The sequence below is a fragment of the Vidua macroura genome, chromosome 1, assembly GCF_024509145.1.
Source record: "Vidua macroura isolate BioBank_ID:100142 chromosome 1, ASM2450914v1, whole genome shotgun sequence".
Classification (NCBI taxonomy): Eukaryota; Metazoa; Chordata; class Aves; order Passeriformes; family Viduidae; genus Vidua; species Vidua macroura.
In genome coordinates this window covers 52,035,128-52,049,347 of record NC_071571.1, presented here as the reverse complement: position 1 = coordinate 52,049,347, position 14,220 = coordinate 52,035,128, and the positions used below count along the sequence as shown (strand labels likewise).

General features: G+C 42.7%; 1 protein-coding gene across 2 annotated transcripts in view; it reads right to left on the bottom strand.

Annotated features, from left to right (window-relative positions):
• Nucleotides 1-2,180: 2,180 nt before the first annotated feature.
• Nucleotides 2,181-14,220, bottom strand: part of LANCL2 (LanC like glutathione S-transferase 2) — a 32,949-nt gene continuing 20,909 nt past the window's right edge. For both annotated transcript variants that reach the window (XM_053986950.1, XM_053986957.1), the window contains exons 6-9: nt 12,813-12,995; nt 10,345-10,521; nt 7,037-7,109; nt 2,181-5,308 (exon numbers count right to left, since the gene is read on the bottom strand). In XM_053986950.1, the coding sequence (XP_053842925.1) occupies nt 5,193-5,308; nt 7,037-7,109; nt 10,345-10,521; nt 12,813-12,995 (549 nt within the window). In that variant the 3' untranslated portion in view covers nt 2,181-5,192. The remainder of the gene's footprint in view (nt 5,309-7,036; nt 7,110-10,344; nt 10,522-12,812; nt 12,996-14,220) is intronic.

Sequence of the window (14,220 nt, the reverse complement as noted above, 5' to 3'; positions counted from 1 at the left end):
ATAAGTTCGGTTGTCATGGCTGGGAGCCCTGGGGATCTGTGGGGCACTCCCCTGCCCCTTCCCAGAGGCACTGGACCAGTGTGCAGCTGACTCCCAGACAGCCTTTTGAGATCTTCCCATCTACCTCAGGAAGGGGATTTTTGTGTCTTGTGCCTGTCTGTCTCCTGGTTCTTGCAGTGAGGTTTGATCCAGGGGGGTTAAACCCCTTGACAGGGCTTGGCCAGAAGGGAGCAGCTGCTTTAGTGGCACCACTGAACCCAGGTGGGGAGCCAGGAACATGAACAATGTAACCCCTTGAGTCCTTTCTTCAATTCTGCATCCCCAAAATGTGTCTGGTATACCTGAGAGGAAGCAGGGACCAGGCAGGGCAGGACATCTCTGCCTCTGTGACCTGGCAGCAGGAAGAATGAAAAGGGTCAGTGCCCTTCTGCTGAAATCTCCAACTACACGGCTTTATTAGAAGAGGCACCACCAGGCACTCTTGCTTCACCTTGCTTGTGGCTGTGGTGGGGCCTGTGTTTCATCACTTTGGGAAGTGATAATGTAGTGACAACTTTTTATGGTTTGTGGGTTTGTTTTTTTTTTTTTTTATTTCCTTTGGAGCCTCTGTGACAGCTTACATTGCTGTAACAACAAACAGCTGGAACTATGTATTCCAAAAAGGTATTCAGACCACATGAAGAAGCAAAGAAACTTTTCTTTCTTCCCTGCTTTAAAAATCCCAACTCCAAAACCTCAGAAAGGTTAGATTCATATACATATATCCAAAACGTCACTTTTTGGCACACAGGTCAGCCAAGAAGCCATAACACTTTTTCAGATAGTGAAGTCTATCTTCTTTTTCTGATCTAACACTGCTAATTGAGTAGGTGGAACAGGATGCCTTTGTAGGCCCTGTGGCTGTGGGAACCCTCCCCTCTGATGCCCTGTCACCAGGAGCTGAGCTGCCTTAGAGTTTGTACTATTTGGCAGGGAAATGACTACAGAGACACCATGCAGGGCAAGATCCAGCATGACACAGCTTTTACAAAGCAACTTCTAGATAATAAGGCAATTAAAGATGAGAGGTGCAACTGGCAGCTACTGTTCCAAGCTGCCATGTGCTGCAAGGTGAACGTGACAGCAGAGAAGGCAGAGGATCAGTGACAAATTAAGCAGCCCTACCTTCCTGCACCAATCTGTTATTTTAGCTTCATGCAGTGAGAGAAGTCACAAGGATCGATGTGCTTTACCTGTCCTGCTCTGCTTCTCTCCTGCTGCCTAACACTATCTTACCTAATAGCTACAAGCTGGATTTACCACAATCCACTTGTAGACGTCAAGAAGCAAGCAGTGGTTTAAATTCAGGTCCCTGTGCAAAAATCACACTGGCCCTGACTGAATCAACACGAAACCAGTGAAAACATATGGGAAAAAAGTGAACAGTTTCACTAAGAAAGGCTGCTGCATCAAACACCCTGCTGGGCAGGGCTCAGGCAGCACAATGGTGACTGCCCTAGCTGTGAGGTGACACAGCATACGTACTTCTTCCCATGCATCTCTCATGTGCTATTTAGATGTTAGCTATCTGCTGTGCTAGAAAAGCCCCAACACCGTTATCAACCTACACCTGAATTTGTACAGATTGTCCACAGACCAGAACTAATTCTCTCCATCCAAAAAAAGGAGCAGTTTCTCTTAGTGGCCAAGATGGCCATGAGTGGCACAAGGGGCTTTGTGGAACAGAAATACTACCCTTTGCCTGCAGCATACTTGATGTTTCCTTCTGTTAAAGCCCAGCTAGAGGAACATTTCAAACTTCCTCAAAGCTGGGAAACAGCTGTTAATTCAGCTGGACAGAGAGATTTCATACATGTGTTTTAAAAACCAGTTCATCCCGAATCTAGCTTTAGCTGCAAACTCAACAGGATCTGTGTAGCCACAAAGGAAAGCGGAGCTTTGCACTAAGCAATATACACTAAAAATCATCTGGGAGCAGCAGCAGGAAAGGCACATGCAGTGCTAGGAAAATGGGAAGGTTACAAAAAAAGCAATCGGCCCTCTTTCTGGCATGTGTTTCATCCTGCAGGACTATGAGATAGGGAAGCAGCTCAGCAGTCAGATCCACTGGACAGCTATCATCACAGTGCTGGAGGGAAGGAAGGAGAACCACAATGAAGAAAAAAACAGACTCACACAAATTACCACCACATAGCTTGATCTTTACTAATAAAGCCAAAGAACAAAACATCAGCATTTTTTCCTCTTTTTCTGCCCAAAGAGCATTTCCATTTTTAACACTACTGCTTTTTGCAACAGGTGGACTATTACACACGGACAAAGCAAACCAGGGAATATTAAGACATTTTCTACATTTGTAGTTTGATGTCACTTCTGAAGACAATGCCTTGGTGAAATGCACTTTTTCACTTTCACACCGTATCTTTCCTTAAGGGGCCACCTAGATATCACAATGCTGTAACAGAAAGGAGGAGCCACAGGGAAAGTCACCCCAGGAAGATGAGGCAGATGCACTGTCAAGACACTTCCCAGCTCGACAGATTTCCAGTCTTACTCAGTTCTGAGAGGATTCTGCAGAAAATACGGTGCCAGGCCTGCCAGGCCCCACCATGGCAAAAGGCTGGCTCTGGTACAGAAAAGCAGGTAGCTGACTTCCTCATTGTTTTGACAGGTACACTCCAGCATCTTGGGGATCTGCTCAGCATTCAGCTGTTCTTAGTGTGTATATATCTGTGTATTTTTAAAACTAGCAGATTTTCATTCCCTTTAGGCTCCAGCCAGCCAAACTCACCTCCCACAGGAGCCATTCCAAGCACAGTAGCCAAGACTACTGAATATGCATATAATCACTGAATGGAAAACCTGCCAGCTCACCCCCTAGTTAAACAGTCCATACAACACAGGCTTGGGATTTGCCAGGGTGGCCAGTGTTTGCAGTCAGTTCCTGTAAATGTGGTGAGATCTTTCCCTGTTAACACACCCAAACTGCTCTGCACCCACAGTGGAGGGGAAGGAACAAAGATCTGGGGGGTGATGTGAAACAGGATCAGAGCTGGCATCTACCTCTGTTAGTATTTCTCTGAGACCTCCTGGGCAAGTTTCCTTCCTGGCTTTTCTATGGGCAGGATCAGGGATCCACAGGCTGAAGAAAGAAACAGAGTTAGGTCTTGGCATTCTCGGCATGGAGGAATCTCTCATCAAGATGTCTCTGCTGGTACACTGTGCATTGCCTCCATGATCAGCTCTTCCTGTTCCTCACAGATCCCTCACATTAATAACTCCCTCTGTCCCTCACTTTTCTGTTCTGCTCCTCTTTACTTCAGCCCAGCTGCTTACCATGCAGCATTCCCTGCTCCCACTGCCTTACAGCATTTTCCCCAATCTCTCTAGAGATGCAGCTGGGTTTGTTGCTCCCATCTCACCTTCTGCCTTTGCCAGAGGGGTGGAGAAGTCTCTTCTGCTGCTCCCATGTTTTAATCCTACCCGACAAACCAGCAGAGAAGGTGCTACACTGTGACATTAAGCTGTTTGTGCACTTACACTGCTGCTGCTGTCCAGCAGAACTGAATGGGGAAATTATTACCATTGCAAGGGATTTGGCAAAAGACACTGGAATGTGCTCAAGGAAGTCACCTGCAAGGTGACAAATCAAGACCGATTTATGCAGGAGCAACAGTGCATCTCCAAGCCCAACCACAGATACTGGCACTCAGCAGATGGCCCACAGGTCACAGATATCCCAATGCGTGCCCAAAAGGTCAAACTGTGCCATCTGTCACACTCGTACCCGACAGGAGATACCAATTAAAATCAGCACCTGGACTGAGAGAGCACAAAGAGACCTGGGGGAGGATGACCACAGAGCCTGAGTGACTGGGAGTGCGCTACAGGTACTACCTGGACACATAAGCCTGCTCTAAGAGTACTCGGAGTATGTCCCACTTCTCCCAAACCAATGGCCTGATACTCAGGAGCACCTGAAGGCAGGTCTAGTATTTCACAACCCCACCACACTACAGGGGGAAGCAAAGCACTAGCAGCAATTAAGACTACGGGAAAGGAGCTTTTTGTGTGTGGATTTGAAGATGAAATATACTTCAATTACAGCCACTAGCAATGGCTTCATATTGGCTCAATAATCCTCTGCAGCTTCCAAAAGCAGCTGGTATTTATCGCTCCTGTACTACTACATTGGAGGGGAGGTCTGGAACAAATCGCCACTTTGGTTCCAAAGTAACAACCATCCTGAGCTACCTGCATGAGAGGCTTGCCCTGGCACCCTCCCCTTGCTCATCTGTATATGAGATGCTGCAGGAGAGGTTTATTCCAAATTGAGGTCTAGGAAAGGAGAAGCAGTTATGTTGTCCAGGCTCTGCTGTTGGTGGCAGAGGGAGGTTAGTCCAAGTGACTCCACCTGCAGTTTAAGCTCATGGCATGGGATGGGGCTTTGCAGCGGTGGGGAGAAGCACCTCCACCCTGCTATAAGCACCTAACACACTAACCAGCTGCAGGTATCAAAGGGAACCTCTCTTTCCGACTTTCAAAGAAGCCTCCCACAACAGCAGGAAAAGATAAGTCAGATCCCTTCCAACCTGCTAACTTTCTGAAAATGGAAACAGCCTCAGACCTCTTCATCAAAACAGGCTGATCTCCACCAGCTTAGTTTGTAAGGACTGTGGAGAAAAAGGCAGAAAAAAAATGAACATAGATACATTTTTCATCTCTTTTTAGAGCTGCCAGCACACCAGTGAAGCTGGGCACCGTCCTGCAGCGAACTCTCTTTGCGGGTAACCACGCTGCAGAAAGCAACACTGCTCTTGTGAGTCATGCACAAAGGTACAGGACAGAGATTCACATGGCGACCAGCTTTTGGCTAACAACAAAAGACTCGAATCAACACACAACACCAATAAACGTGCAGAGCATGGCAAAGACCTGAAGAAGACAAATACAACAGAAAAGAGAAAGTTCAAAACTTGACTTCTCTGGTCCTACATCTGAAGGTGTCACTTTAACAGAACTTAAGTGTGGCTTCTCCTGTTCATGCTCTAATGACTTCATGGTCCTTTGGGGCAGAAGGGGTGAGAAAAGGGCTTTATCCATCTGTTGGTTCAGCATCAAGTTTGTTCACTATCAGAGGCACTAAACAGTCTCATCTCTTCTGGCCTCAGTTTCCTTTCAAAATGATGATTTTAGCCATCCTGTTCCACTTTGTTTTCCCTCCTTTGAGGTCTAAGTTCAAACGCTGGAAACTGGGAAGTCTCCGGTACTGAAATGTCTGAGAGGAAGTGGATAGCTCCAGCCATGCCTAAAACATAAGGAGAAGGAAATCGTTGTGCACATTAAAATAGCACAGCTGACAGCAAAGGCAACAGAACCCCTTTGAACACCTCCCTCACTAGGATCTTTTTTTAAAGAGGTGAACTTAGACCATATGGAAAGGCAAGTTCATCTGTACTTTGCCCAGGACACCAAACTTTATTTGAAAAGATTAAAGGCAAGAACCAAGATGTCTCTGCTCTGTTCGGTTCTCTTGAACCGAACAACCTCAATGCTATTTAAAATTAAGAAAAAGTTAATCCAAGCTTGGATTGTCCTTCATAGTTTGAGCCACTCTTGCTTGTCATTTCACTGGTTAAAAGTAAAAGCCAAAACTTTATTGCACTTGTGAAGTACAGATTCATTTCCTCACTATCCATGAAGAGGTCATCCAGACCCCGAAGTGCATCACCCAACAGAACTCATAGGGTGACAACAGAGATGCACAACAAGGAAATCATACAAGTTCAGTTTTATGATCAAGCTAAAATTCTGTTTTATAAACAGCTATGCATATATAAAAAGGAGACTTTCTGAATTACAGTATCTGATGGAAACAAAAAACTTAGGACAATTCCATAAGATGCACATTCAACTTTTGTTTAAAGCATGCAGGCAAAATTGGACAACTGCAAGCACAATTTTGGCTACAAAAAGAAACGAAGCCCCAGTTTAAGAGTTTTTTTTTTTAATCTCAAATATGAGACTTCTGTATTTTTCTAAAAAAATTCCAGACAATTAAAAACCAAAATAAAAGCTGTATGTCAGCATTCAAGCACATATCCTGCTATTCACACTGTTTCACCTTCTCAACATATTTCAAAGATTTTATACAACAGATTACATGGATGCTCTTTTCCCTCCCTACAAGAGCATGCAGGGGTGCCCTCAGAAATAGGAATACTTATGCTTTTCTCCTTTAAGCATTAAGACAATAACTCTGTATTTAGAAGGGCTCCTGCTCTCTTGTGTTCATTCACAACCTGGATTGTTAATTTGCAAATATCCCTTCCTGGCTCCTGTAATTTCAAATATCTGCGGCAGGTGGCACACGAGACTCATTGTTCATGGAGCAGCCGTGGTGCTACCTTAAATCCCACTTGGATCTGTAATTCCTTGCTACTGATTCTGTACTGTGAGGATGATACAAGGAATAGAAAATAAGCTACATAAAAAAAATATATACAAAGCTCTAGGAAAGTATCTGGTAACATCTTGGAACTTACAGATAAGTCCCTAAGAACTCTGCACTGCTTTCCTGTTCAAGTGATTTGGGTTCATATGAAAACTACCTTTTCCTTGGTTGAGTATGGCAGCAGAGAAGGCCTAGTTCTGACAGCTAGCAATTAGTTGGAGACCGACAGCTGCTGCTCTGCCCAGTCCCTCTGAAAAACCACCTGTGACAAAACTGTTGCCTGAATTTCTGTTTGCTTTAAACCAGCAATTCAGCACAGCAGAATTTTGTTCCGGAGGAACACTACCACTGGTTTTACATTCGAATGCTGAAATGAAAGCAGGAGTGAGAGTTGTGATAGTGAATGATTTTTCTTTGTCCTTTTCTACCCCCTGCCTTCTTTTAGGCAGAGATGATGGTATAGGGGGGGTTTAATAGTGGAGGAACCCACTGAAGACTTCTGAACTCCTATGCATGTGCCAGAATTGCAAGGATGCCCTTCTTTCCTGTAGTACAAGACCATTTGCAACACCATCACTTTACCTTCAAAGAGGGAATAAGGTCGGTCAGGAATACGACATCCATGTGCACCATACTCCAAACACCATTCAGCAAACTGGGGAACACATTAAAAATATTTTTTTATTCAAGACTGTTAAATGCAAGCTTGAGTATCTGAATATCATTAATAGGTACAAAATGTGAAGCAGTGTAAGTTTGTCCCCTCCTTCAACCATGACAAGGCCACAATCAGGTTTTAAAATATGTATTTGCACAGAGTGAGTTTCAGTTTCATAACAATGCAATGGTGAGCTAGACATCTGTTTTTTGTAAATCAACCCTGCTACATGCCAAGGAAAATGCTGTAAGAACAGATATACTCAGCCAAAATTTTACTAATATTGTATCAGTCTCTTATCTCTCTCGGTGCTTAATTTATCCACAAACTCAGGACTTATAGCTGTTAATTGCATTTTGGTTTTCTTTCATTTCTGTGCACCAATTTAGAGTATTAAATCTTCAGCTGTCATTAATTAGTTTCATTTATTTGCTCTCCCCAAGCGTTATGAAAAACCATTATAAATACAGTTAGACAATTATGGTCATCAATGTTTTGTGTAATCAATGCAGGAGATTGATTACCATTAGAGTTAACAGTGGCTTCCTCACGTTTGATCAGCACTGCTGAGGTAGCTATATTAGACACACATGACTTATGAACCACACCTGGATCAATTCAGTAACAACCAGCTACTTCTCCTTTATGGCTCTCCAGAGCATTAGGGGGGCACAAGTTCCCCTGGCATTTCTGTGCTTGGATGCAAACCACTGCTTGTTTGAAATACAGGCATAGACTCCTGCAAAGCAAGCAAGTGAGAGGTCTCTCCCTGCTCTCCCTGAAATTTGGCCTACTTGCTAGAAAACACATCAGCCTAACCAGAGGGTGCCCCTGCCCTAGCGGTGGGGCTCTATGGGGTGTAAGCACGATTCCAGAGCCACTGGTCTATTCATTAGAAGGAAATGGATGGTATCTCCTCTCTCCCTCCACACGCCATTCTGTTTAAATAGTTAGTGGGGGATGATCTTCTCTTGATAGAGATATGTACATGTGTCCGAGTATCTTTCAGGGAAAACACAAGGGAAAAAAACCACAAACTCAAACACTGTGATTCACACTGTTATTAAGAACTAATTACACATTTTTGGTCACCCTCTGGGTATAAATTTCCAAACTATGGTTTAATTCTCCCATGTAATCCTGTCTTAAATGTGAGGACCAAACATGTTTATGGCATGTTTCAAAGCTACAATCAATTCTTGCAACATCCACATCTAATTGCACACTAGCCTTGATTATTACTTCCAGCCTGGGAACTGCAACAGAAATTTAAAAAATGCACCCTAGGCTACTGAAACAAAACCATCGTTTGCAAGTTCATAACTTCAGCACAACCACAATCCAGAAAACCACAGGATCTTTGTTTAACTGGGGGGGGGGGGGGCAGGGAGGAAGAGGGGGAAGAAACCATATCTTAGGGAGACATCTGACATTATTTGTCACACAGACTGGCATGCTTGCCACCAGTGGTGGCAATCACAAGGCTGAACAGCACAGGGGTCAATGCTCTGTTGCCTGGAGCCCAAGATGCCACAGCCCCTCTCTCCTCTTACAGACAGGCCAGCTAGGAGTGCCTCAGCTTCTGATAATCTGAGAGGAAAGCTGTGAAGAAGAAAGTGTGAAGCACAAAACAGGCGTCTCCTCTATTCAAGTTCTTGTGGCTCATTTTTGAAACAGTTTCATGGCTTTTGTGAGGTAACCAGGGATTCCAGGCAAGACTCCTTCCCCTGGGCCTGATGTTTTCAGTGTGAAGAAGCACCCCTGGGAAGGCAGCCGTCTCATTCTCTCAGTTACATGCCTCTAAGTACCAACATAACTGTATGTTTGCTTCCCTGCACACTCTGGCTCAGAAAGAAAAGATTTCAGGAGTGCCAGACAAGCAAATTCCTCTGCCTGTTTCCCTCTTACTCTGCCTGTTTCCCCCCCACCCTGCCACTTAGCATGCTAAGCAGCAGAGTGGCTGCAAATCCACTGACGGGCAGCTCCAGCAAACAGTCTTTGCCCACTACATCGCAACCTCCTTCTTAAAGGGATTTCAGGTACGTAACAGAGTCTTGTCCTTTTTCTGGCTTTGAGACAGATATGTTTGCTTTTCTCTAGATAGGTGGGGACAAACACCAAGGCTGTCTTGGGCCAGAAATGCAGCACCACCAGGAACTGCCAATGCTGCACAGAGCTGCAGAAGGTGTGCTAGCATGGAGGACGATAGGGAGAGTTGACAGTCATGCTGCCAGCAATGCCTGCAGGGTGCTGTGGCTCACACATCAGCAGTGGGTGACTCCATGTCACACACTTGCTGTTGGAGTACTAGGGTTTTATTTCAATCTCTAGGATGCAGGTATGTCTACAGGTGTCCTCACAGCATGATGCTTCAGTAAATGTGAGACAAGCAGCAGATTTTTAAAGCTCTGCTGAGAGAGGACAGGCTGATTGCAGAGATGAATACAATAACTTTACATATGGCCAATATTCACTCAGAAGCACCTAGGAAGCAATTCATCAAATTTCATTTGCAATACTGCGTTAAAAGGCTTCAGCTAAAAAGCTGTGTACACAACATGAAACCTCCTATCAGCAAATTAAAGTGGAAAACAAATCCAACAAACCAAACCAAGTTCTTACAAGGTAAGGAAACAGGCAGAGAAAGCCTCCTCCTTCAGTAACTGCTAGCATAGTCAAGAGCTGATAGCAGAACTTGGACAATTCCAGTGGAAAAATTCTGAGTGTGTCTTTCTCTGCAATTTGTATTAATAAAAAAACTCTAAGTGAGCAATTTAATAACTGCAATTCAGAGCTCTAAAAGCCCCAAACAGGCACTAGTCTGAAAACAAATAATTACAAAATACAAATACAAACAGTATTGCTTGAGGACCTGAGGAAGACAGTGGAACTCTCAGTGGAATAATTAGCAGCACATAACATCAGTCTCTTATTGTTCAGGCAGGCTAATTTTCAGGCTCTTATTTTCTTCTGAATACATTTAGTCCCTCCCCTCTTACGGATAATTTGTGTGTTTCAGTCTGCTTATTAAGACAGAGCTTGCCCCACATACACAGTTGAAGTTGTCCAGTCAAAGTGAGTGAAGTAGAGCAAGTGATGGGCTCTGTTATGCCACCCAATGTCCCAGCCAGCCCCAGTGCACATCAGCCCACCCCCACCCTAGTTTACCCCTGTACAGGCACTGGGGATGTGAAAGGGAACAGTGATTTTGCTGGGATGCTGCAGAGCTCACCTTGCAAGCTCGGTAGAGGTACTTTCTGTCCTGAGTTAGGTTATAGAGAGACAGGAAGGAGTAGCCATTGCCAGCAGTACCATGGCAGATCCCATACCCTTTTCTCAATAAACCTCTCTGCCAGATGACATCACTGCAATCCATAGCATCTTTCAGGTATTTATCCTCTTTAAAAGTCTGTGGAATAAAAATAGAAAATAAACACATATCAACTGAAGTATTAATGAAAACAAAAGATGTTTTGCTGTTTGTGTAGGGTTTTTCCATATCAAATTTATTTTGAATTTTAATAATCTATTCTTCATAGACTTCTCTTTCTTTTCTTAGCAAGCTGTTTCTTCTTTCCCTGCAGGGTAAAAGAAAAAACTTTTCAGGTTTTTGTTTCCAAAATCAGGACCCTCAAAGAAAAAACTCAAGTTCAAGGCCCTTGGTTCTAAAACCTACAATCTATTTGAAGGGTATGTGGTCCTTTTTTCTTCATTTTCTATTCCCAAACCAGAATTTGAAAATACAGAAATGTGATGCTGCCTCAAAAAACAGCAAAGAAACAGCCTCAAGAAACAAAAAACAGAATTATGGATTAGGACAAATTCAGGACCAAATCTGGTCCTTAATTGCTGGTCTTCATGACTAGTTCTTCCTGACTACTCATTTCCTGCCTTCAATTCCATGTCAAAAATACACAAGAATATCTCTTTGCATAGCACAGGACTCTTTTCTCTGTCACAAATACAAGCTGGAACCCTACAATGCCTTTTTGACTACTTGTATTAGTATATTCATATAGTATATAATCAGAAGCTGTAGTCAGTTTGAGCAAAGAAACACTTTTGCAAAGTTTATTGCATCTGAAATGCACTTTAAACATAGAGGGCTCATCCAGAAAGAAGCAAACAAAAGCAAGTAATTTATCTGATTAACACCAGAATTCCACCTTTATAAAGCCACTTTGTTGCTCATCTTTGCCTAAGTCACTTTACAGATCAACAAACAAACAAAAGTCCAAACCAACAACAAAACCCCCTACCAAAATAACCCTGACAAGACAAACCTGATGCACTACTGTAGACTTAGTCCTTTGGAGATGGTATCCCCTGTCAAACTATTTAGTAAGATAATAGAAGCAACTAACATACAAGATTCTTAAATTCACAAGCTTGATACAGGAAGTGCCTGTCTCTGAACAGGTTTTGCCAGCTGCTTAGCAGTAACATTTTGAATTAAGGCCTGGCGACAGTACTTGATTTCCAGGACAAACACTGCTGTCTGTTATCACAAGTCCTGTGCCTGGTATGAAAGCATAGCCAGCAAAACACATGCCAGCTTTTTTCTTTCAGTGCTTCAAAAAGAAAAATATAAAGAATAATAGAAAAACATATGTTTCATCACCTTAAACACAGAAAGAGGCCAAAAAGGAGACTGCTAATCAGAACTTGGTCCTATCACTTTCACCTCTTGCAAAACATTTTGTGTTGGGGAAAGCATCACATTGACAAAGAAGGAGAGAGTGGAGAAGTGTTAAGTCAATCTCCTACCACAGTCCAAAGAAAAAGCAACTGCAACTGCTGTTACATGCAGCAATGCTGTAAGAAATTTAAAGTTCACATTGCAGGTAGCAGCATGAGTAATTATTCCATAAACCAAGCCTGCTTTTCATCAGCCCACCCAGGTGCCAACCAGGGAATCTGTCAAGGAGGGCTGTCAAAAGCAAGAATTGATTTGCATAAATTTAATTAAATGGCATACTTTCAAATGTCATGCAAATCACAAGCACACAAAAAGACAGGTAGCAAACCTAGTTAAGAATGGAGAAGGGCAAACAGCAGGCTTGTGGTAGCTCAGCATTTTGATTTATGCTCTGGAAGGGGCCTGTGATCTTAGCTCTGATGTTAAGTTCTCAAGACTTATATCTTAACGTGGTAATTTATGGAAGACATTCTTTGTCAAGGCACATGAACCTATACTTTTGAAAACCAATATAATTGTTAAAATTCTTAGGATGAAGATTCAAAGAATTTAGGTCAATGTTCTCACACACAGGACTTTGATGCCGAATTGTTTAAATATATGTCTCTTTTCTAAGAAAGCTTAGTAACTGCTAGTGCCCTGAGAAGCAATTTTACCCACTTATTTTCTCTTTAAAACATACCAATGTAAGTATTCTGAGATTTTTAGGTGTCTAGCTTGGGGTTCTTGTTTAAAAGCCTAGATCTAGAAAGATGCTATATAAAGTCTTGCAAGCAAACAGGCCTGCATAGAAGTCTCTCTGTAAAGATAGAGCTATATATACATATGTACGTGTAGATATTTACATATACCTAAGAGCTTGGTGCTAATTACACCAAGGCTGTGGGTTTGATCTCTGCTTGGGCCACTCACTTAAGGGCTGGACTGATGATCCTTATGGGTCACCTCCAACCCAGAATATTCTGTGAATCTGTGAAATCTATGAACACAGAATGATTCACCTTATAAGCTTGCATGAGCATGTGGATGACTCCAGGGGCACCATGGCACCAGTGAACCAGCCTGTCAGTCTCATTGCTCAGTGACGATGGGTAATTCCCAGATCGGAATTTTTTATGACGCACGTAGTCAATGCTTGGCTTCACCAGCTCTGTCAGGGTCTCCTGGTCCACATTTGCAATTGGCTGCAGAAAACATTAAAATAAGCATCACTAAACACATCAACAGAAGTAGTAACAAATTGTGTATCAACACTTAATTCTACAATCTGTCTTCAAGTATCCTACATACATGCCCTTGATCCAAATACTGTGAATCACATCCTACAGATTTAATTAACACCTGCTTATTACACCCTTGCTAAGAGCATTTTTACAGTCATTGCAGAGACAAAGAAATTGGGGCACTAAATTGTTATCCCTCTTAATGGAAGCGATACAGGAAGATTATAGAAGAACTGAGAACAGAGTATGAAGACTCCCAGAGCTCTCTTTGTAACTTAAAATAGGGAGAATACTTACAAGAGAAACACAGTTTTGTACACATGGTGCTCATAATACAGACTTCCAACATATTGGGTTACATATTTTGTTTCAAAAGAACTATTTCCCAACAAATGAAGGAAAGTGTATATAGCAGCATATCTGGCAAGAGATTTATGAAGGTCGAAGTTTTCCATCATAAACAAAGCTCCCTAAAGCTATGGGCTATAAATCTGCATTTCCAATTTTAGAAAAAATAGCTACCTCACCAAATAGCTAAACATCTTTGTACTACAAAATCATCCTTCAACTGCTCTTAGGAATTTTCTTCCTAATTTTTTTGTTTAATTTACATCCTTGTCAAATGGAGAATACATCCGTCATCCTGCCTATTCCTTGTAACTAAAGGTTTAGAAGCCAAGTAACTGTTGTGTCTGCAGTTGTTCTTGGTTGGCATTCCGTCCACTACCAACCCATTTTCCACCATTTTAACAACAGAGCTCTCTATTTTTACACAATTTATATGATTTCTGGAATTTCTGCAAGCTGTGCGAACAACCACAGGCACTGGAGCCTATAACAGCCTAATAACTGAGCTTATTTTTTAAAACAACTTGTCTTTATTACTGATTCAATGTCATAAAATTCCACTGTTTCCCACCAGCTCCAGCACATTTGTATTCAACAGGTGAGCACACTCCTAGAATTCAAAGTCTGACAGCCAAATGAACGAAAACTTTCAATAGCTATATTTTGAGTAACCTGAAGAAATGAGAAGCTTCTATTTCCCCTCAGTCAGAAGACCTCTGCCAGACTTCTATCCACCAGGTCCCTCAAGCAGACTGTTCATGCTGCTCATCAGAAGTACACCTGAATACAGAGCAGCCTGTCATCAAAAACATCCCAAAGCTAATCAGCCTTCACTCAG